Raw genomic sequence first — 24,113 nt, forward strand, 5'->3', positions numbered from 1 at the left:
GGGATGGAGTAGGGGCCAGGGAGGTACCTGTGAGATGGGGATGGGGTAGGGGCCAGGGAGGTACCTGTGAGATGGGGTAGGGGCCAGGGAGGTACCTGTGAGATGGGGATGGGGTAAGGGCCAGGGAGGTACCTGTGAGATGGAGATGGGATAGGGTCCAGGGAGGTTCTACCTGTGAGATGGGGATGGGATAGGGTCCAGGGAGGTTCTACCTGTGAGATGGGGATGGGATAGGGTCCAGGGAGGTTCTACCTGTGATATGGGGATGGGGTAGGGGCCAGGGAGGTTCTCCTGGAGGCGAACAGGGTCCGGTGACGCCCAGGTGTTCCCCGTCACCTCCACTGTCACGATGCCCGTGGAGAAGAAAGCGTTGGGTTTCCCCCCCATGTCCTTCACCATCACTGACAGCTTGTAGCGACCACACATCTCTGGGTCCAGGGTGGAAGCCCCTGGAACACACACACACACATATCAATATATTACAATCAGAGAGCTGCATTACGTTGTTCACAGACAGCACGTTGAAAAAAGCGGGAAAACATTGCTAATAACCCACTAACAAGTACATCATAAAGACGTAATTAGCTAATTTCACAGTTAAATGGCCCCTATAGCGGCAGCCAATGGGGTGGATTGGGGTTGTTAGTGTTGTCTAGCTTCAGTCAAGCTGTAACATAAGGGCACCAGCACTGTGCAGAAATAGTCAATAAATCCAGAAATAACACCAGCACTGTCCAAATTGGGACTTTTTAAAATCAGATTTAACTGGTGTACGTGTGTATGTGTGTACGTATGTGTGTGTGTACGGGAATGTGCGTGTGTTGTATGTGGATTGTGCCCGTGTGTGTATGTGGATTGAGAAGGGGTGTACTAAGTCATTCATTTAACAGTGAACAGAGAAAAGTAAGACAATACCATGTAGAATAAAACAGGGCAGCTGAGTGAGGGGCCTGTAACTCACCGTCCTCAGTGAGAGACACCTCGCCGGTTACAGAGTCTATGAAGAACATGTGACTGGAGGGGATCCTGGGGGTCTGGTCCATCAGGCTGAAGCGCAGGTCAGCATGGGCTGTGTTACGGTCGTCACGGTCAGATGCCCCCACCTGCATGAATGAGATCCCTAGCCAAGAGACAGAGAGACAAGCTTCTGTACCACTGTGTACATTCACACTGTGATTTGACCAGCATGACAATGCCTCGTTCTTAGAGTGAAACATCCTTACACAGTCGAAATGCTAGTATTCCTCCTGGACAATCTTGATTTAATTATGATAACCTTCTGACTTTAACATCATTTGTCATGGCTTTGCATTTGGTACATTACTTGTTAACATATTTGTATCTACTGTAGTTAATTTGAATAGAGGATCACTTTATGGGGTTATTAATATAATATCCTCTCAATGTAAAGTCTGCTCTTCAATTTCTTCAATTTCCTGAAGGTCATGTCACAATGTAATCAATGGTAACCCACTATTATCTGGTGGTGTGATGCTCACACACGCACACAGCTCCCTCCACTCAAACGCGAGTCCCCTCAGTGACATAAATCCAGACGCTTGAGTCATCTCTGACGCAAGAACTCAAAGAACTACCCCACAATAGCCCAAGATCAGACTGTAGTAAGACTTCAATAAAAAAATATTAAGCACATCACCTCTACTTCTAATACACATACCGTACATGTCCTTCACTAGAGCCATGTGGATAGTTCAGGTGATACTATTCATGTATAAGTCATAAAAATTCAGACAATGCAAACATCACTCATCAGTGTGTATTAAGAAATAAACTCATGAATGTGTCACAAATTAAAATCCCTTCTGTGAACTCCGGTATTTGTTTTCTCCTGAATGGTGGATGGGCTCTATGTTCTGGCTAGTACAACCAACCTTTCAGAAGTCCCAGCTGCACACTGCCTCTCATGCTCTCCTCGATAAACACAGGCACGTTGTCGTTTTTGTCAATGACGCATACTTCCACCATAAAGCTCTGAGACTGCACGGATGCTGAGAAGGACACCTGCGAAAAGCACAAAGTAAATGCAAACTGTAAGTATGAAGGGCAAATATAAGTGCATATAGACACATATGGAAGGTAGCCTAAAGATCTACTTTGATTGTAATTAACTAAGGAGTCTATGTCTCATTTGGTGTTGCTAGACAGTACATTGTTTGAGGACATTGTTTCTCTCAAGCCAGAGATAATACACCCCAATTAAAACAAATCATTGCAATATTTCGCATTCAATTTTATGGTATTTTTGATGAGGATGATTATAATTTCGTTCATTGAATTCTCACAGGTCATAATCACATGTATTGTAAACAAATCACTACATGCTTAGATAATGCCATAAATGTGTGACTGTCAACCTGCAGAGAGTAAGATGGCTGCTTCTCTCTGTCCAGAGGCTTCAAGGCGTAAAGAAATCCTGCCTCAACTCCAAAGATCCCCTCATCGTCCCCTGTCACCACCACGTCAGTGGAGGTAGCTGGGAGGTTAGGGAGCTGTGTTGGACAAGTACAAAAATATTACTTAAATTTACAAGTCCCTCTTCTGTCACACCCTGATCTGTTTCACCTGTTCAAAAGTGATCGTATCTACCCCCTCCAGGTGTTGCTTATTTTCCCCAGTGTATTTATCCCTGTGTTTCCTGTCTCTCAGTGCCAGATCGTCTTGTATGTTTTGTCAAGTCAATCATCGTGTTTTTCCTGTACTCCTTTTCTGTTCTCTTTTTATAGTCCTCCCAGTTCTGACTCCTGCCTGACTCTGGACTATTTTTCTTGCCTGATCATCCTGCCTGCCCTGACCTTGATTCTGCCTGCCCTTCGGTACCTATTGGACTCTGAACTTGTTTTGACCTTTTGCCTGTACACGACCATTCTCTTGCCTACCCCTTTGGATGAATAAACATTGTAAGACTCCAACCATCTGCCTCCTGTGTCTGCATCTGCGTCTCGCCTTGTGCCTTGATATCTTCAATACAATTAGACTTTAACTTTAGTATTCTCGGCAAGAGTCACATGTGCAGCTAAAATAAAACTTCTGCTTACTGTGTGTGGGCAAATGTTGACCTTTTACGTCAAAGTTGAAAATATAACTATGTCACTGCAACCACAGGAGATCTCTGGGCCTTGTGTAATGTGTTTTTGCTCTGTTCATAAAAAGTAAATTGAACATTCACCCATTCTATGATGTGTAAATGGTTGAGTATGTGTATGTGTAGCTCCATATGGCAATCCTTTTGAATATTTTGAGTGAGCGGTTATGTGTCATAATGACCGTTGATATTTTCCCCCTTATGGAAAACTTGTTCACCGCTGACAGTTTGTTCTCAAGGGTGTCACAAGCTGCTGGCAGAGGGGCTGTCACGAAACAGACGCCCTCTGGTCCAGACCCACAATGCCTGTGTCTGGCCCAGCCATGGTCAGGTATGAATGGGTATCCTAGTCATGGTGCTGTGTGACTGTCTGTCGTAGAGGACTGTCATGCAGCCTGGCCTGGTATGGTGTTATTGTTGCATGGCTAGAGCAGCCTATAAAACAGCAGCATGCTGGTGATCTCGTGTTTCCAATCAGCACTGCATGTTTTACGGCTTCACATACCACATAGCAACTGGCTCTCAGCCGCCACAGCCGTGCCAATGATCTCAGCATGCTTTTAACTCCCGAGAACCCAACATTTTGATTTAGTCTGGGAAATGTATTTTTTGACTGCCCCATAACCTAATTTTAGACCAACAGGCTGAAAAGTGTATATTTAAGACTATGCAGTGGTTGACAAAGTAGCTAATTGTTCAAAACCAAACATTCTTCTCTTGTTATGCCTCTAATGTGTTGACATGAAATGCAAATGTTTTCATGACAGAAATGTACCTTTTTCATTCTTGCATTCATGTTGTGATAAAACAAAACAGCTATCATGTGCCAGAGCAGAATATCTGAGAAGATCAGAGCCGTTCAGATAGTAAAACAGGTGAGAAAACAACTCTGTCAGTGCCTTTTCTGCTCAAGAACACACATTTTTAAGTAATAATGTTGTCCTTTCCACCCTAACACTAAGTTGTGCAAAGTATCTGACCTCCACCATGTCCACCGTTAAAGTGAATCTGAGATGTGTTTTGATCATACATCATGCAAAAGGGAAGAACATTGACTGGACTCAAAAAGGCGTCCAATTACAGTGTCAAACACATGCACAGCCGGGACAAACCTGATGATTTATAAGTGCCATTATGAAAAGAATCCTCCTGCCATGAATGCAGGGCTGATGGTCTAGCATTGAACAGACAGCCAGAGGCGTTCCAATTTTTGTTTCGAGATGAGGTGGCTATGCGGGAGTAGCTCCGTCATAATTATATCTTGAGCACTGAGTGTAGTGCAAGAGCGAAACATTGTATGGCCCTTCTCTCTCTTTAACTTGCACATAGCCATTAATACATCAATCTCAGCAGGCCCAGGGTATGATGCATCACACAGACTGGCAGCAATATGGAGAGAATTATTCCTTCATTATTATTTCCCAATAAGCAAGCTGCTTTGTTGTAAATGTTTTTTTTTTTTTGCATAAATGGTCAATCTAACTGAAATGTCTTACCTTAGCCAGGTACCATGGGAAAATACCATCATAGTTTTCAGGGACGCCAATTTTAAGATTGGCCCCTGAGCACTGTGCAAGAGTCTGAAGTACCACCAACTACACAATTCCAAGGAGACAAAGGACAGCATGAATTTCAATAATTTAGTTGAAGTTTGTTTTCACAAAAACAGTATAAAAAAAGTATAATAATCTGAGATTGCTATAATAACTTGTGAAGGCCACATTCAAAGGAAGCATACTTACAGTCAGTGTAATGATAAAGATGGACATAACTTATGTTCTAGTCATGTGTTTCTGTAACTGTATATCTGTAAAGCCAGGATGCACAACATTTCCAATCAAACAGTATCTTTTACAAGATAATCAAATCAAATCAATCAAATCTTTTACATTTGGGAACACATGGTTTCTATCATTTCTGTCTTGTTTCTGATTGATTCTCACTGTTATAAAGCAGAGAAAGAAAGATGGAGAAAGAGAACGACCGAGAAAAAACAGTGTGAATGCTGCATGTGCAACTATTCTATTTTTACTCATCTTTAAAAAAAAATTAAAAAATTAAACTAGACCTACCAATCTGCGGAATCAACCATCTTTAAAAAAAAAATCAAAAGTAAATAAATACAACTTCAATAGGCCTACACCTGTGCAAGAAAATGTTTCATTTAAATGCCTGTTAGGTTAAACATATACTCAGTAGCCACAGGCAGTAGGCCTACATGGTACATTAATGTCTCATCACATTCACAGACCTAAAAGCTGAACTAACCCTGCAACCTGGACTCAAGGGTAGACGTAACATAGTAAATTAAAATCTGGGTCACTCAAATTAGTTTATGTTTCAAATTACAATTTCTATATGTTGCGAATTCCAATTTGTGTGATATTTTATGAATTACAATTTGTTCAATATGTTACAAATTTGAATGATATGTTAAGAATTACAATTTGTTTTGGCTAACGTTAGCTAGGTGGCTAACACTAACGTTCGCTAGGTGGCTAACACTAACGTTAGCTAGGTGGCTAACATTAGCTAGGTTAGGGGTTAATGGTTAGGTTAGCTAACATGCTAAGTAGTTGCAAAGTCACAAAAAAGTAGTAAGTAGTTTCAAAGTTATGCACCCGACCAACAACCCTCCTTTAGTTTTTGCCTTAAGTAGCCTTCTGTCTTGTGTAACCATACCGAAGCCATACTATTTTGAGTGTACTATGTCACGTATAGTCTATGAGACCGGGCTGCACTCTCTGTTTCCACCACACGATTACACCTGCGACACAAAACAGCCTAGCAATGAATTGTTCTCTCAAAAAAAATAATTAATAAATATTATGACTTTATAGTATGTGTTATATGGTCACAAAGGAGAAGGCAATTGGCACAATAAAGAGTTAAGGATGAGATTTTGCATTCCAATAAATGACCCCAAATTAAAATTATGCTGGGCACAGTCGTAGGAACCCCTGTGCCTCGCTCATCGCGCCGCAGACAGCAATTCACAACACCCATAGGCCATTCGCTTGGAACAATATTTAGATGTCTTATTATGATTTACAAAGACCGGCGAATGAAAACAAACGCACTCTCTCAAACTCAACCTGTAGGCCAGAATAAGAGCCTGTACCTCACAAAATCTGAATAAATGACTGGTAAACATCCCTTATTTACCTAACACTCCACGATCATTTTTATAACTCAATTTTCATTCGAAAACGTTATATTTATTTTGTCTTACCTTCTCTCAATCTTGTGCGTGTTCCCTATGAAGGTGGGAGAACGGTTTGAATAGTGTGGAAAAACGAAGTGCGTTTGCAGGACTCTCCAGTTTAATGTTTGACTACCTTGTTTCCTTCCAGTAATTCTGTTGGTCAACAAGACTCCAGTCCACTGAACAATCTGATGAATGAATATTTATGAGGACATAAATCAAATAACAAGGAGGTATGTTTTAAATATATATACACACCTTTCGTTTTTGGTGTAGCCTAATTGTTTTATGATCTGGGTAAGAAAAAATATGGAATAGTTCTATTTCATTTTTTTATTTAAAAAATTCAAATGTAAACATAACGAAATTATTAAATATTAAAAGGAAGTGCAAATCAACTGTATTTAAAGCAAAACATTAAATTCACATGACAAATATAACTTATTGCTTTCTTCATTCACATCTGGACTGAAGGTAAGGACAATAGAATAATATATTTTTTCCAAAACCTGGCCTAATCCCCATTACACATTATTAATGTGCTCAGTATCATGGCCAAAGTACGAACCTGCGTACCCAGTTTCAAGTAAAAATGACTCCAGGTGACAGAATGCAGTGAAATCACTCATAGTGCTTACATTTACATTGCTTTTCAGGACAGTGTACCATAATCTAATATTTCATGAGGGCTATATACAACACTACCAACACTAAATGGAGTAGAACCAAACACACTGTCCCCCGTTATCAAGGCAATCTTACAACTCATGGTTTAAAATAACAAGCCTTGGTGGATTTAATATACATACACATAAGGCAGACAAAAAAATGAAACCTCATGCAGATCATTAACATGAACATGTCTGTTGTGTTTAATTAATATAATAAAATATATCATTTCTGTACAGCTCTATCAGTCCTTGGGGTTAGTGATAAAAACACACAGCGTCTGGTCTTGAAGGCCTAAGAGAAAAAAGCAGTCCAGATACTGTACTCTCAGAGGACCGAGAGGTCATGGCAGGACTTGGACTTCTGTCTGAAGGCCATCTTCTTGTTCTTCCGGGCCACCATACGGCCCAGGAAACGCTTGGCCTTCTTGCCAATGCTCTCGCGTCGTTTGCAGTTGGCCATACGGCGAGCGTTCTCCTCCTTGCTGTCTTTGCGCAGTCGGATCTGCCGGACCATGCCCTCGAACAGGTCCCTGACGTTGTGGTGGAGATTGGCTGAGGTCTCGATGAACTTGCAGTCAAACACCACAGCGCAGGCACTGCCCTCTGCAACAACAACAAAAAAGAGGGGAGGCGCAGGTGAGAATCTATAGTGTTCCCTGGGGACAGTGACTTCACCCTCACCATTATGCCTTTGCATAACACCTTGATACTAGCTTTAACATTCTAAAATAAGTAGCACTATGCAAATACAGAGATGCCTTGGACAGAAGAGATCACCGTCACTTACCATCCACAGAGACTTCTCTGGACCGCACCAGGTCGCTCTTATTGCCCACAAGGATGATGGGAATGTTTTCAGACTGGCGAGCTCTGCGTAGCTGGATGCGTAGCTCTGACGCCTTCTCAAAGCTGGACTTGTCTGTCACTGAGTAGACGATGATGTAGGCGTCACCTATCCTCATGCACTGTTCCTTCAGCCACTGACTGTTATCCTGCAGGCGAAAGAGAAATAGAATTAGATTAGCTCCATTGCTTATCTAATCAAAAGCTACAGGTGCTCAAATAAAAATTATTATAGTGATATATGATATTATACACCAGCATTAGAGCACTACACATTACGTCAAATGATATGCTATGACTAAGACCAATTTTACTGAGGGTCAGACTGAAATTGCATAATTTGCATTATATGCCTCACCTGCTCCCAAATGTCGTACAACAAGATGGACGCCTCCTCCTCGTCCACCTCGATCGATCTGTCATATGTGTTTCCTGAAACAAAAGCAAGCAGACAGATAAATACTCCTGGCCCAAATTCTACAAACCCACTAACTTGGTCGAGTGTGAAGTCTCACTCACTATTGCCCATTTATATTGCCCATTTCATGATACCTTTAGTACAGCTTATTAACTCTCAATTAACCTGTATCTGTGATGGGTACTACTGTGCATTACTGTCTCCTTCCCTCAGTCATTGATTTTCATATCTCCCATCCACTATCTCTGTGGCTGTATATGTCAACAGCAGTACTTTGATATATGTGGCGCCTTACTGACTGGATGGAAATAGCAATAATCAATGTACTTCAACTTGTGTGCCAAGATGATATGGAAACCAATCCTATATTTACTTAGTTTGGAGCCTATGCACATTAGCTCTAATGGGGTGCTGAGAACAGCCACAGTCAAACTGTTATTTTCTTTGTTTAAAAAAGTATTGCCTTTGGGTGTATTCTCAATGCTATATAAACTTCAACACCATCATCTTCGGTAACCGTCATCAGACACACACCTGTCTCGTCGCAGTCGTGACCATCCTCGACTCCACCGAAAATACGTGCCAGGCTAGACTTGCCGACACCCTGCTCGCCGAGGAGAACCACCTTGTACACATGTCCCTCCGAGTCGCTGCCGGAAGAGATAACGGAATCGGACGAGTCCGATACACAGCTGTCTCGGTGAGGCTCACCGGGGGTGTAGGACGTGCAGCGCATGAGGTTGGACAGCTCTCCAGTTTGCACCTTGCGCATCTCGCGGTCGTCCACTGGCATGCTTCTTCTGTGCAGGTTCTGCAGGTGCATGGGAAACGGCATGCTCCCTCTCCTTTTGTCCATGTTCCGCAATTTGTCACCTTTGTTCAAAGTCATTATTTTTTTGTCTGTGAAATAGATGCGCTCTTTAGTAAGATTCCGCTGTTAACATGAAAGGCAACCAACTCTGACAAAGAATGCATTTCTCATCACTACGCCTATATGTTGATTTTTTTTTAAATCCTTTATTTGGCCACAGCTTATATTAACTTTTGTGTCATATTTATTTGAACAAATTAATTTAAACCAATCAAGTGCCTGTATCCTTTGATATTAATTACGGTTTGATGGAGCATTGACAATGTTAAAATGTAAGTTGAACTCAAATGATTTGAAACAGCAATAGCTGAATTAATGTATTATCACGACTGCAAAATCATTCAATTCCATAAGCAAACTTACATTTGATGTGCGTCTGTGGTATTCCAAAATCCTGAATCAGACAATCCACTTGTGATCTATCCTTTCGTTAGCGTGGTCACTCAGTGAAGGGGAGTTTCGGTTTGATACAGTGAACCGTACGGATCCCCATATTTATCTAGTTGCCGAGCGAGTGACGTCACCATGAGGTTTGCCTCTGAGAGTCACGTCTCTTCGCATTATAGTGCTACGTAACATCATGCCAGGGAGGGAGGAGAGGAAGTGAGGACCGCTCCACAGAAACGTGATTGGAAATGATGCGCGGGCGGGCAGAGGGATTCTCCCCTCCTGCAATGCAATGCCATCGTGCCAGTGATGTAATTATTTTTGCAGAGTAATTCGGCCATTTACTCTCAATAAGGGGTAGGCTAACTAGCATAGTTTTAACACCAGTTGGCCCAGAGCCATGGAGAGTTGACCTGACACGGCCTCCGTGCTTTGTGATGGCGCGCGCCACAATGTATAATGGACAGGTCAGGTGTTCCCAGACATTCGTAAGGTTTACCATGTTCAATCAATATTTTAAATAACACGATTTGTTTCTAATTGATAAATGATCTGCTACAAATTGTCAGTGGATTAGCCAAGAGCATCTGAGACGTCAAGCATTTCCAATAGATGCTTCTCAGCATTTCCGCCCATAGGTCGCGTAGCCTTGGTGACACGAGTTGTGATGTGAATGAGGTTATTGTGAAAAAAAGCGACGGTTCACCACAGAAATAGGACACATTATCACTTAAAACGACGCCTAGACATATCACTGGGGCCACATGTATCCCAAAGGACTCAGCAAGCGACAGGAAAGAAAGACCATGAAAGAAAACCATTGCGATCCAAAATAATGATGATTTTACCTGCATCAGTCTGATTGAGGTTAGTTAATCTAGTCTGTAGTCGCCATCTGCTGGTGGTTATGTGAAATGCACAATGTTATTGTAGGCTACTGGGACTGCAAGGTCTGTCTTTTACCATTCTGCTTCATGAGAAGGAGAGAAGACCAGTGACAAAGGAAGAATTACTAGCTTACTTCATTATTATCTCTGGCAAGTTGGTAATCCTCATTCCTCATGATTGGAGACAATGCTCAATACATAAAGTCATTGGGTGGTGTATTGCTGGACAGACTAATGTTAAATGCATTCTCAAGTGACATTAACTGTCACACAGTTTTCAGTTGAATAGCACAATGTTTCCAAAAACATGTATTGGTAAAGTCTTTTCATTGATTGATGTTTTTCTTTGTTGTCAGGGCTTCTTTTGGTGGTCTATGAAACGTGTTTGACTCACTGGGTTGCTCTGACTCAGTGGTAGCTTAATCTTTTTATCATCTGTCTCCATCACTCACATACACATGCAGAACAGTGTGGAGATGGAGATGTTTTTCTCCATTCTTATAAACAAAGTCCACATTAAGGTACCAGCTGTTTTGTCCTCAGTGACTCACTAGTTATATTGGGTTGCTCCTGTAGTTTCATTAGCATAACATTTTTAACATTGAATAATAGATCAGTCAGCCTACTGAAGCCTGCTGAGTGGTCTGAGTGGTGTTCACTGATTGTGGGCTATATAGGTATGAACACCTCAGTGTGAGAACCCAGGGTGTAGGCTGTTGTTATTTACATAAATATATTTGCATATTTCCGTTAGGAAACCCTACTCTGTGAAATGTGCGTGTTAAATATCACAATTCGCCTTTGCACTCCTAAACCACGCACTCCTAAATAACACATCTTAGTCCACTCTGCTCGAAACAGATTCTAGTGTTGGGAACATAATTCTGTATTGAGATCAAATGTTTCATCGATGAGAAAATTGTCGGCCAAAATCCATCTCGTTTCATCTTCTCTCACGACCGGCACTGGGTTTACCCTCACTACCATATTTGGTAGTGAGTAGAAACGCCAAGCAGATTCTTCACATTTATACATCCGGTGAAATATCTGTCTCGTTGTTCTATCTGCGCTACAACGGTGGATATTGCTCGTCTGCCTACGGCTAACTCTAGCAGGATTGTAACTGCGCGTGCATGTCGCACGTGGCTGGCTAGTCCAATATTGAACTCTTCATTGAAACAATGCTGAAACTTCAAACCATGGGCAAATCAGTGGTACATTTTAATTTATGCCGAAATTGAAATTAAAATAAGTTATCTTGCAAATTCAGCAGGCTATCGTGTGAAATAGACGTTTAGAAGTGTCGTCTTTATTTGATTACTTTGGTGTGGTTATCAATGCACTAGTACCTTTTTTTCCCTCTCCTATGATAAAAAAAATTGTATTAAGTTGTACAAAAGTTTTACTGTGCGTGAATTTTCAAATACATTTGTCATTACTAAATGTGTAATGTCATCGGTATTTTAACATTACAATGTTTTAACACACAAAAACAACACAATCTTTGTGAGAGTGGGGGAATCTGATTTAATTGGTCCTCAACTTGTGGCTCAGACACTTCATTCATGATACATGTAGTTAGCCCTGAGTTAGCCTGCCCTGGAGCAGGTTAGTTCTGAAGATTTCATTGGTAGCAGTTATCCCAAGTTAAACTCAAGAGTTGACCAAAGTTACCTCACTAACTCCTCCAACTACATTCGTAGTATAAGGCTCTCCAGACTGGCTTTTGAATTTTCAGGTATTTACTTAAAAAATAAATGGTAAAATGGTAATGACACAATAATAACCTATGTCACAAGGAAAAGTCTTATGTACTTAACTGTTCCATAGGGAATGAAGAGGAGTAAGTAAGTAGTCGTGCAAGGAATAGTCAGCTCCACTGAGACATGAGCTGTGTTCGAATACCCAGACTAAAATACTGTATGCTACACACTTAATGACTATATACTACATACGATATACTATTAGTTCATTTTAGTATACTATAAACGAACAGTATGCTTTCAGTTGAGCGTACTAGCTCTTCGCCTGTCTACTGGAAGTTGATGCTGTTGCTATGCAACCTCTTGCTAGCTAGTTAGCTTAACAAATGACTAGTTGGTGACAGTAACTGTGCTGCTGGCAACAATTTAATTACACTTTTTTGCAGACATTTACTGACACCGGCCATATTCAACGGGTGTTGAGCGCTGGTATATTCATTATTCTGCGCTCTGGTACACTCAGACAGAGTGCTCTGAAATCGGAGTAGATAGCCAGAGCGAATTTACAAAAGCACCCGAATGTTCATTTCCTGAAGAATTGCATTATGGGCCCTACAGTACCAAAATAGTGTCCTCTGCGTGTATACTTCATATTTTGGCGAATTTAATACGACATCCGGGAACCTTTGGCATACTATGACCAATAAGCATACTATATACTCAATTCACATCACAAATAGTATGGTTAGTGCGGTTAGTATGAGAATTCGAACACAGCTATGCTGTATATAAGAAATCTTCATGTTACTTTTGTACAATGCTACTCAACCAATGCTGCTTGGATAGGCTACCACAGTCATCTCCAATGCAACGAGGAGACTACTTCAGATCAGGCAGATTGTATCTACAGGAATCTGAAACAATTCTTCTCTGGTCCCCAATCTGAGACACCACATGTTAGCTGACAATGCATTGGCAATGGTAACCTTTAAATTCAACACCTTAGCCCATCACACTGACCCCCTCCTGACCTCTGATGACCCTTCACACAAACAGCCTTTCAGGTGAACACAAACTAGTGAACTTCTATATGGGTAAATGACTTCAGACAAATAGCTTGGTTGTGTGTATCGATAACAGCATAGATTTGGTGCTATATTGGTGGAAGGCACTGACAACCCTCAGGGAATTGCAGATGGTCTTTAAATGGGCAAAATGGAACAGCATTGGAAAAGTGTTCTGTTACAGTTAGAAGAAACCGTATCACTCATCCATTTTTAATGCACAGCAATGGCAGCAGATTCGAGTGGTAACTGAGAGAAGTCTCCGGGGATAATAACTCCAGAACATTTCTACAACTTCATTTAATTTAGCTTTGTTTCAAACAAATTATATCACACCTTTTATTAATCATAGTAGGCTAGTTCTAAATTAACTATGGCCTGTATCTCTAAATAATGTAGCATGCAATGTTAAAAGGTATGGTTTACTTTATCGTCAGTGTAACATCTTAAAAGAAGAATACTTTATTGCCCATGTTTACAGAAAACAGAAATGTGTCTTGTTTTACGTTTCAATTGTCAGGAGATGGCGTCTAGGATCGCTCCCCACCAGATTTTAACTTTGGGCCTGGGATTCAAACCTGCAACCCTTGAGGTTGCTGCTGCCTGAAAAATGCTACCTGCCAAAACCGAACCAGAGACCATCAGATCTTCAGTCTAACGCCCTGGTGCGCCAAGGATATCGCTCATTAGACAAGGTTTTCCACCAGGAATTAACCAGAAATTAACAAGTGTTGCAAATTTTCTACCAAGAATGGACATACTCACCGATGCCGACCCTGTATCGAATCCTGACACTGCTGCTGTTTTAGACTTGAATCTTTCTTTTTTTATGCTTTCTTTTCCTACTGTGAAAATCTGACAGTAGAAAAGCATTGGGCTTCTTCTGACAATTCTCGTGACTCTTACCCCGTAAATCTGTCATCATCATCCATAACTTTTTAATATGAAAACCTGTTTATTTTCGTCAAACTGCTCTCCCTCGTCATGATTCAAACTTGTTAAAGGGTAAATGTGTTAAGCCTAAACACCACAGGAGTTCAATCTTGTTTATCTCAATTAAGAGAAAGGGCTTAATCTATACATTTAAGATCATTTTTACACCGAAAACTTAATGTTAGCGAAATTGTTTTGAATGTAAATCAAGGAAGTAATTGAAGCCGTGACAATGACAAATATACTCAAATTGCTTGAAATCGATGCACATAGCACACAAATATGAACGCAACATGTCAAATGTTGGTCCCGTGTTTCACGAGCTGAAATAAAACCCAGAATGTCCATATGCACAAAAATGGTATTTCTCTCAAATTCTGTGCACAAATTTGTTTACATACCTGTTTGTGAGCATTTCTCATTTGCCAAGATAATCCATCCACTTGACAAGTGTGGCATATCAAGAAACTGATTAAACAGCATGATCATTACACCTTGTCCAGTGCACCTTGTGCTGGGGACAATAAATAAGCCACTCTAAAATGTGCAGTTTTGTCACACAACACAATACCACAGATGTCTCAAGTTTAGGGAGCATGCTATTGGCATGCTGACTGCAGGAATGTCCACCAGAGCTGTCGATAATTAAATGTTAATTTACCATAAGCCACCTCCAACGTTGTTTTAGAGAATTTGGTAGTATGTCCAACCGGCCTCACAACTGCAGACCGTGTGTAACCACGACAGCCCAAGACCTCCACATCTGGGTTCTTCACCTGCGGGATCGTCTGAGACCAGCCACCCGTACAGCTTATGAAAACGTGGGTTTCCACAACTGAAGAAATTCCGCACAAACAAGATCCTGAGGCCCATTTTCATGCCATTCATCTGCCGCCATCACCTCATGTTTCAGCATGATAATTCAGGGTCCCATGTCGCAAGAATCTGTACACCATTCCTGGAAGCTGAAAATGGCCCAGGTCTTCCATGGCCTGCATACTCACCAGACATGTCACCATTTAGCATGTATGGGATGCTCTGGATCAACGTGTACGACAACATGTTACAGTTCCCGCCAATATCCAGTAACTTCACACAGCCATTAAAGAGGAGTGGGACAACATTCCACAGGCCACAGGCCTGATCAACTCTATGCAAAGGAGATGTGTCGCACTGCATGAGGCAAACGGTGGTCACCCCAGATACTGACTGGTTTTCAGATCCATGCTCCTACCTTTTTTTTAAAGGTATCTGTATCCAGATGCATATCTGTATTCTTAGTCATGTGAAATCCATAGATTAGGGCCTAATGAATTTATTTAAATTGACTGATTTCCTTATATGAACTGTAACTCAGTAAAATCTTTGAAATTGTTGCATGTTGCATTTATATTATTATTCAGTGTAGTTTATACAATGGAGCATTCAAAGACTGACATTAATAGATCAAAATGTGATTAGAGCACATTAGAACACACACACACACAAGCATAAGTAAGTGCATGTGGTATTCAATATCAACAGCTAGCTAGCTGTAGCGTTGGTGAAGTAATTTCAAAGTATCTAATTTTAGCTAGCTGGGTGTGACAAAACAAAGGCCTAATATAAAATCACACAATAATTTCAGCCTAGTATGGAAATATTGGGGCTGACAGATTATTTTGATGATAACGTGACAAACTATTCCGAATATCTGTCAAGGAGAGCAGGAAATGTGGAAACAAATATGCTTGCAGGAAATGAGACTCCTTCACTCAAGCATCATTTATGCAAATGACATTTAGGCTACAAGGGATTAATCACAAATTAAATGTGTAAAGTAGTACAAATACATGTACAGTAGCTAGTTGTGCTAGACATTTTATCGATAAAAGAATATGTAGCATATTGTTTTTAAATATTTGCATGCTTTTCTCCTCCCAGTAAAAAACAGCTGATTCAAAGGGGGTGTAGCGGATCTCAAAACTCTTCTGCGAAGGACTCAGGTAGGATACACTTGTGCTTCCTCTCTGGGAGAAGGCTCCTCTGTTGGCCTTTTCTCAATTAGATTTGCTCAAGGCCTGCGTCCTCTCTTCTGTGTCCTCTCTCTCGCCTTCTTTTGAAAAAGTTAAAATTACATTTACAGTGTTGGATCCCAAAATAAATGTGTAATGTCATTAAAACAAATTGATTCAGACGTAAAAGACAAATTGGAATTCGTAGCATATCATACGTTTAGCAAAATCTTAACATATTGTACATTTTGCCAATTTGTAATGTATTGTACGTTTTGGAAATTCTTAACATCATACAAATTGTAATTCATATCATATGAAATGGATGATGGACATTCCTAAATAATACATACAATATGAAATGTAACATATCATTTTAAATGGAGTATCCTTGATATACATACAGAATAATATGAAATGCTCTGAGTATAGGTTGGGTCACGGAGAAAGGATGGAGGAGTTGAGGAGAGTTTAGGGTTTTGTCCAACCTATAATCTCCCAACTAAATGTTCCCTTTGAACCTGTGTTTCCAACAAGCTGCCCTCCATTTTCAGGCCAAATTTAGAAGTCTCGCAAAACGAACACTTGCCGAAACCCGGGATCGAACCAGGGACCTTTAGATCTTCAGTCTAACGCTCTCCCAACTGAGCTATTTCGGCCACCCTGTCAAAATATAATTTCACATTATTTTCTAAGGTGTCTTGTTAGCTGGCTAATTTATTTAGTTGACTTTAGGATATTTTCTATTAATCTTTCTCGAACAGCGCATGACAAATGCTCCCACATGGATGGAATAATCACGTCCTTTTCCAAACTGCTAGAAGACAATGCTTCCACCTGCTGGTGACTCACACATACTTTTAGTTATTATTAGGCGAACTCACACATACTTTTAGTTATTATTAGGCGAACCTTTTAGTGATTACATGTACGAAAAGGAGCTTCAGTTGATCTGGAGTCATCTTGCTAACAGACACAGGCTCTCAATGTGTAATGGAAGTTCAAGAACTGCTAAGATAAAATGACCTGTTATTTCATCCATTGTCCATGAGAGGGTGGTAGTGTTTACCCTTCAGGATGATGCAACATTAATGTGGTCTAACTCAACCATTCTATTAGTGGTCTAACCCAACCATTCTATTAGTTATAGTTTATGTATAAGTTATCGTATTGCTTACAAACACCATATTAACACATTATTTGAAAACAAAGTTTCCTTTTATTTTGTGAATTGATAACTGAATGTAGGTATCATTTCTATTGCATAAAGGCTTATAGAAATATTTTTAATTCGTGGTTTACCTTCGCTGAATTGGCCACATGTAAAACACTAGCAGAGGATGGTTTCGATCCATCGACCTCTGGGTTATGGGCCCAGCACGCTTCCGCTGCGCCACTCTGCTATCTGGTAAAAGTTGGAGGGAATGTAGCCTTTGTAACTCAGTAAAATCTTTGAAATTGTTGTATGTTGCGTTTATATTATTATTCAGTGTGGTTTATACAATGGAGCATTCAAAGACTGACATTAATAGATCAAAATGTGATTAGAGCATTCGGATAATGTCACGAACCAAATTTAGAACTCTCGCAAAAACTGTTCCTGCCGAAACCCGGGATCGAACCAGGGACCTTTAGATCTTCAGTCTAACGCTCTCCCAACTGAGCTATTTCGGCCACGTTATTAAACAACTTGACCAAAAACTATTGTAACTTGTGTGGTTGGCTGTCTGGTGTATTCAGTTGACTTTAGGATCATGAATATTTTCTATTAATCTTTCTCCAACAGCGAGTGACAAATGTCTCTACATGGATGGAGTAATCACGCACACGTTCTTTTTGAAGCGTCCATCGGCTGGTCCCCTGACAAACTCAAATTAGGCTAACCCAATTACTGACGACAGCTACGAAAATGAGCCTCAGTTGATCTGGAGTCTTCTTCCTAACAGACACAGGCTCTCAATGTGTAATGGAAATTCTAGAACTACTCAGATAAAATGACCTGTTATTTCATCCATTGTCCATGAGAGGGTGGTAGTGAACACATCAAATTTGCACTTACCCTTCAGGATGACGCAATATTAAAGTGGTCTAACTCACCCATTCATACTTTATTAGATATATTATATAAATTATACTATTGCTTACAAATGGATAAGAGCGTCTGCTAAATGACTTAAATGTAAATGTAAATACAATTTTAACGCATTTTTTGAAAACAAACTTATCATTTTATTTTGTCAAATCATAACTGTATGGTAGGTATCATTTCTGTTGCATAAAGGCTTTTTATATTATCATTTGTTTTTGTCTTCACTGAATTGTCCGCATGTAAAACATAGCAGAGGATGGTTTCGATCCATCGACCTCTGGGTTATGGGCCCAGCACGCTTCCGCTGCGCCACTCTGCTATCTGTTAATAGGGGGAGGGGACGAGTTTATGGTCTATACAATGAAGATCTCGGCTCCTTGAAGGGAATTTGAAAATAACAATACTCCTTCCACTGCCATAGTAAAATAAGTATAGACAAATCTAATGACAAAAAAAGCAACTCAAAATGCTGATTCACATATTTTACTGTATTTTTGGAAAACATGCAATAAAGTATCTGATGGAAATCCAGATGGTGCAAGTATTATACTATCTAAGGCCTTTCTCATTCAGTGTCAGGGCCGCTTCCCCAGTCGTTTGGCGTGTACTTTGAGATCACTTCATTTTTTAGAGAAGTATGCATTTTCTTGGTTCTCTTTGCAAATGCCATTAATATCAGATATATTTTCAATGGCAGAATAAGTTTTTTGTTTGAGGAATCTTGTAGTGTTATGATTCAAACGAACTGAGGAGCTGTTTCTGCAAGGACAGGACGTACTTCTGGACGGGTAAGTGCTAATGCCGTTTTATGAAATATAAAAATATATATATATTATATATATTAAAAAATATATATATTTTTTTTTTTTGCAATGAAATGTATGGTTTGTTTGTGTGTGTGTGTTGTTTGTGTGTGTGTGTGTGTGTGTGTGTGTGTGTGTATATATATATATATATATATATATATATATATATATATATATATATACAACAATGGCCGGAGTTGAATAGAACAGCACTTCACCTTAGGGACTGTTCCCTCTGCTCTATACAATACATATCTGTTTATTTTATGTGATGATAAAAGGCTCATACAATACAAATATTTTTTAAATGTTTTCTTTCACAGTGATAGCGACTCCGACTGGGAGGCCCCGGTGCCAAGCTGCCCGCTCTACCTGTGCCCCCAGTGATGTTCATATGCCACAGTTCATTACTGCAGGCATGACTGTGCCTCCGAGCCAAAAGGGCACAGCATGGAGGTGTCGTTGTGTTCTGTGTCGCATGAAATGCACCACTTGTTCAGTTTGCCTCTGCTTTACATCAGAAAGAGACTGCTATGGGACAGGGCACAGGCAGCAAAATACTGTGACGAGGATTTCCAAGGGGTATACTGTTTTAAAAAATATATATTTATTTTCTAATATTTTTTTAAACATTTTTTTTTGTGTGTGTGTTATTTGCACTGCTGTATATAGTTATAGGTCATTTCACCAATTCGGCCACTTGGGTACATTTGGGCAACTTGTGTTGGACACCTGGGTGACTTCATGCTAAATGTCATGTAGCTCACCCATTCCTGAAGTTATCAGTCTGAAATTTTGCACACCTACAGTTGCCCTCTTGTGTTATCCATCAAAATTATCTCCAGCATCCTATCTGACTGTGTGGCTATTCTAGTACATGTGAAAGATGATACTACAACAATAAAAAACAGAAAACGTATGCTCTTTCTTTCTCTTTTCTTCCACCAGATCTACTGTGTTATATTCTCCTACATTCAATTAACATTTCCACAAACTTCAGAATGTTTCCATTCAAATGATACCAAGAATATGCATATCCTTGCCTCTGGGGCTGAGCTACAGGCAGTTAGATTAGGCTCTTATGTCTTCAGGCGGAAATTGAGAACAAAGGGATGCAGCCATAACAGGTGCTGACACTCTAGGATTCTTCACATCATTGTGCTCTTGCAGTCATCATTGCAGGACAGCCACGCCTAGGGAGAGTAGCAACAGTGCTGAACTTTCTCCATTTATAGACCATTTGTCTTAATGTGGACTGATGAACATCAAGGCTTTTATCATTTTTGTAACCCTTTCCAGCTTTATGCAAGTCAACAATTCTTAATCTTAGGTCTTCTGAGATCTCTTTTGTTCGAGGCATGGTTCACATCAGGCAATGCTTCATCTGTCTGATACCCAGAGGTTGTAAAGTTCTGGTTTTAAATAAAACAGACAGAATTCCCAGCCCACAATTGATCAGATCCCGATTTATTTGCGAGAGTTCTCTAGTTTACACAAATACATTCCTTTTATACCATCCTAACCTACGCACATACATACACACCAACATAGGGACTTTCTCATGAGTCTCACCACAGTTTATAACCACTCAGCTGACAGTTCCAGGCTCCCCCAGATACTAGAGCTCTGGAGGGGCTCTTCCCTGTCCTATCTGCCCAGATATACAGCCAGGTCGGTTCAAACATAGAATAATGTGCCCCTCCGTTCTCTTTCTACCCCCACATACATTCATTTCTTCCTAGGTCCATGCCATATAACCCCTTCCTAATGAACAAACATTATTTAACACTACAAGAAAGACAGGGTAGAATTCTTGCCAGTTATAACTGCACTATAGTGCAGTATACCTCATATAGTCATTATCCATAAAAAAATCCCATAACACTTTCAAATGTAAAATTATATTTTTTTATACCATGAGTATATCAGTTGACATCAATTCATTAGGGTGAAACAACTATTAAATCATATGCTACTATAAATAGTCATGCTACGTTATTTTTCTTCATCAGCCACTAAGCTTTAACAGGACACATGATGGTGTAGGATGCAGTGTGAATTAAACACAGCAAAAAAAGACTCACTGTTAACTGCGTTTTATTTTTCAGCAAACTTAACAAGTGTAAATATTTGTATGAACATAAGATTCAACAACTGAGACAAACTGAACAAGTTCCACAGACATCCGACTAAGAAATTAAATCATGTGTCCCTGACCAAAGGGGGATCAAAAGTAACAGTCAGTAGCTGGTGTGGCCACGTGCTGCATTAAGTACAGCAGTGCATCTCCTCCTCATGGACTGTACCAGATTTACCAGTTCTTGCTGTGAGATGTTACCCCACTCTTCCACCAAGGCACCTGCAAGTTCCTGGACATTTCTGGGGGGAATGGCCCTAGCCCTCACCCTCCGATCCAACAGGTCCCAGACGTGCTCAATGGGATTGAGATCCTGGCTCTCTCTCAGTGGTCAGTGGAAAGGCCTCTTTAGTGTCCTAGGTTTTCATAACTGTGACCTTAATTCCCTGCCGTCTGTAAGCGTCTTAATGACCGTTCCACAGGTGCATGTTCATTAATTGTTTATGGTTCATTGAACAAGCAGGGAAACAGTGTTTAAACCCTTTAGAATGAAGATCTGTGAAGTTATTTGGATTATTATGAATTATCTTTGAAAGACAGGGATGTTTCTGAAAGGGATGTTTCTTTTTTGCTGAGTTTATATGGGTTGGGCAACATTACCTTCCACTCAATATCAGATTAGAAAGATGTACTTACAATGTTGCAAGGGGTAGCAATGACTTACAACATGCTGCACAAACACTTTATTACATCAATAATACATTCATACTATGTAATCGTTTGAAACACACACAGCTGTTAGTGCTTAATTCATTGTCAAACGGTAGAGGTAGCGTTTCCTCTGTTTCACACTGAGGTAAAGCCCCACAATCCTCTTCTGGAGATGCTCCGTCTGCCCTGTCTGAAGTGTGGCTGTCAAACAGTGCAAATTACAAACATGACTCCACTGACATCAATGCAATTATGAAGTTGAGTCTGAGAAACATTCACTTTTCTACCTGTTGGATTCTGGCTTGAAATATACTAATTCCTATCATCATATTAGAAAGTATTGATTACTTTACGGGTATAAGAAATTTATATTTTAGGGGTCAATGAAGGGTGAGTAGGAACTTTGGGTATGGAAAGTTACTGACTAAGACAGGGGGATGTGCAGGAAGTTCATATTCTGTTCAAACATGTTATTGTTGAATATGAATATTTCTAAGGAAGGAGGCAAAGGGGAGCAGTTTGGTTTCAATTCCTGATAAGGCATGTCCGTTTCTGTGGAACTAGGACAATGAGGGATGTGGAACTCAACTTGAGATAAGGTCAGCAGTTGAAGAGAGAAGACGCTGGTGGGGGCGGAATCTGACTACAGTCCTATTCCACACATACACTTCCATGCCCATGAGGGTCCTAGACTTAGGCAGGCCATGACAATACCAGTGAGAGGAACTTAGTGTTTCTCCATAACAACAAGAGTGTTTATCTTAGACATGCAAGGTGGCAATTCCATCCATTCACATGCAGAACGGAGGGGGTGCATTTTTAGAAGCTCCTCTAACTCTGGGCATGCCTGCACAACCTTCTGCAAGTATAGCCAGTATTGGCATGCAACATCACAGCAGAAAAAGCCCACCGTGCCAGTAGAAGACAGCTCCTTCTGCAAGTACATTGCTTAGGCATATATTTCGCCTATTTACATATTGAGAGCCTTAAGGAGCATGCCGTGTGGCAAACTGCTGTCTCTAGGCCCTCATCTACTTTGGCAGATGATTTTCCCAAAGTCTCGTTGGCTGCTGTCCACTCTGATGTGCCACACACTCCTTTGCCTGGCGTCTACAACATGAAAATCACATTGGTGCAGAGATTAACTTAAAATAAACAAGTTCTAAACGAGGTGACTTTAAGCTATGCTATAGAAACTGTGATTGGTCTTTGTATGGACATGTTTGACGAAGGATGACACATCGTATTTCGCCAGGAAGACAACATCATATAAGCCCTTCTCAACATTAAATAGAGAATCTATATATTTTCTATCGAAATATTGTTCCAGTATTCACTTTAAAACGTGTTAAGAGTTTCGGAGGGAAAATCTGTGAAACAAAGGCAAATTCCTCGGGTTAATTTGGAGAGCGAGAGAGCTGAATGTTCTGTCCTTGATTTACAGCAGGGCGTGAGCTGTCAACTGCCACCAGCTCCCTTCGCACCCCTCTGCGGGTGAAAGGGGGTCTGGCTGAAGTTATTTACTGCAAAGCTGATCTGACCCATTTGGATCCTCACAGGACAGTCATTACAGCAGGCAGGACAATGGAGGAGATCGCTTACACAAAGCTTGTCTATTCCCAACCGCCCATACATCCATTCGGGGAATGCCTTCTGAAATGTGTCGACACATCTTTCCACTCTAATAACATGCAAAACGTAGAGGTATAAGTAAATGGCAATATTAACGACTCGTTCAAATTTTAATTTAATTAGTATTGTAATGACCTGACTAGGTCATAAATGAACAATTGTCCAGACAGAGGCTTGAGTTTGCGAATTGACGGTTTATTAAACCAACTTTACACAGGCTACTGTTTGGGCCGTAGCACACGCACACTCCAGGCTGCCTGCGTCTATTACTCAGTTCGGAGCGCAGTAGCCCGGGCTGTACACACTGTCCATAGCGCCTCCTCAGTGCTCCCACTAGAGCACCATAATCATGCCTGTCCTCGGGGCTAATCAATATCAAACAGGCCAGAGCTTCATCCGTGAGGCATAAAGCCAACTGCAGTGCCCTTTCTTCATCCGACCACCCCCTAAAATGAGCTAACAGTTCAAACTGAGCATGAAAAGCTTCCCAATCCGCCTTACCGGAATACTTCGGGGTCTTAACAGATACGGACGCAGCCGGGAACTGGGCGCCGCCATGTTTGTTTACATCCTGAGCCCCAGATTCCTCGTCACGCCGCGTCGACGTCGCCACTTCGGTCCGCCCACCAGAATCCGCGCGAAATACACTCGACGAAGCACTCATGCCCGCTTCAGCCGCCATCACTCTAACGTCCTCCCTCAAGCGGCCTCTGCGCTCC

At 40.8% G+C, this 24,113-nt stretch overlaps 2 protein-coding genes, 1 long non-coding RNA gene and 2 other non-coding genes across 5 annotated transcripts in view; 1 reads left to right on the forward strand and 4 right to left on the reverse strand.

Annotated features, from left to right (window-relative positions):
* LOC115112147 (cadherin-16-like) overlaps positions 1-6,417 on the reverse strand; it is a 32,986-nt gene extending 26,569 nt beyond the window's left edge. The window contains exons 1-7 of the mRNA XM_029638978.2: positions 6,336-6,417; positions 4,846-4,910; positions 4,600-4,698; positions 2,376-2,510; positions 1,893-2,022; positions 962-1,120; positions 253-449 (exon numbers count right to left, since the gene is read on the reverse strand). Coding sequence (XP_029494838.1) covers positions 253-449; positions 962-1,120; positions 1,893-2,022; positions 2,376-2,510; positions 4,600-4,698; positions 4,846-4,872 — 747 coding nt within the window. The 5' untranslated portion in view covers positions 4,873-4,910; positions 6,336-6,417. The remainder of the gene's footprint in view (positions 1-252; positions 450-961; positions 1,121-1,892; positions 2,023-2,375; positions 2,511-4,599; positions 4,699-4,845; positions 4,911-6,335) is intronic.
* Positions 6,418-6,696: 279 nt separating this feature from the next.
* Positions 6,697-9,585, reverse strand: LOC115112148 (GTP-binding protein RAD-like). The gene is made up of 5 exons (XM_029638979.2): positions 9,475-9,585; positions 8,775-9,140; positions 8,181-8,254; positions 7,767-7,971; positions 6,697-7,582 (listed from the first exon to the last, which is right to left on the reverse strand). Exons 2-5 carry the CDS (start codon positions 9,127-9,129, stop codon positions 7,305-7,307), a joined length of 912 nt encoding a protein of 303 aa, XP_029494839.1. The 5' UTR covers positions 9,130-9,140; positions 9,475-9,585; the 3' UTR covers positions 6,697-7,304.
* Positions 9,586-16,665: 7,080 nt separating this feature from the next.
* Positions 16,666-16,738, reverse strand: trnaf-gaa (transfer RNA phenylalanine (anticodon GAA)). The gene has a single exon. It is a non-coding gene; the product is annotated as a tRNA-Phe (tRNA).
* A 942-nt stretch (positions 16,739-17,680) lies between these two features.
* trnaf-gaa (transfer RNA phenylalanine (anticodon GAA)) lies at positions 17,681-17,753 on the reverse strand. Its single transcript has one exon. It is a non-coding gene; the product is annotated as a tRNA-Phe (tRNA).
* Positions 17,754-18,589: 836 nt separating this feature from the next.
* Positions 18,590-19,893, forward strand: LOC135565214 (uncharacterized). The gene is made up of 2 exons (XR_010461391.1): positions 18,590-18,956; positions 19,298-19,893. It is a non-coding gene; the product is annotated as an uncharacterized LOC135565214 (long non-coding RNA).
* The last annotated feature ends 4,220 nt before the right edge of the window (positions 19,894-24,113 follow it).

Source organism: Oncorhynchus nerka, linkage group LG27, assembly GCF_034236695.1.
Source record: "Oncorhynchus nerka isolate Pitt River linkage group LG27, Oner_Uvic_2.0, whole genome shotgun sequence".
Taxonomy (NCBI): Eukaryota; Metazoa; Chordata; class Actinopteri; order Salmoniformes; family Salmonidae; genus Oncorhynchus; species Oncorhynchus nerka.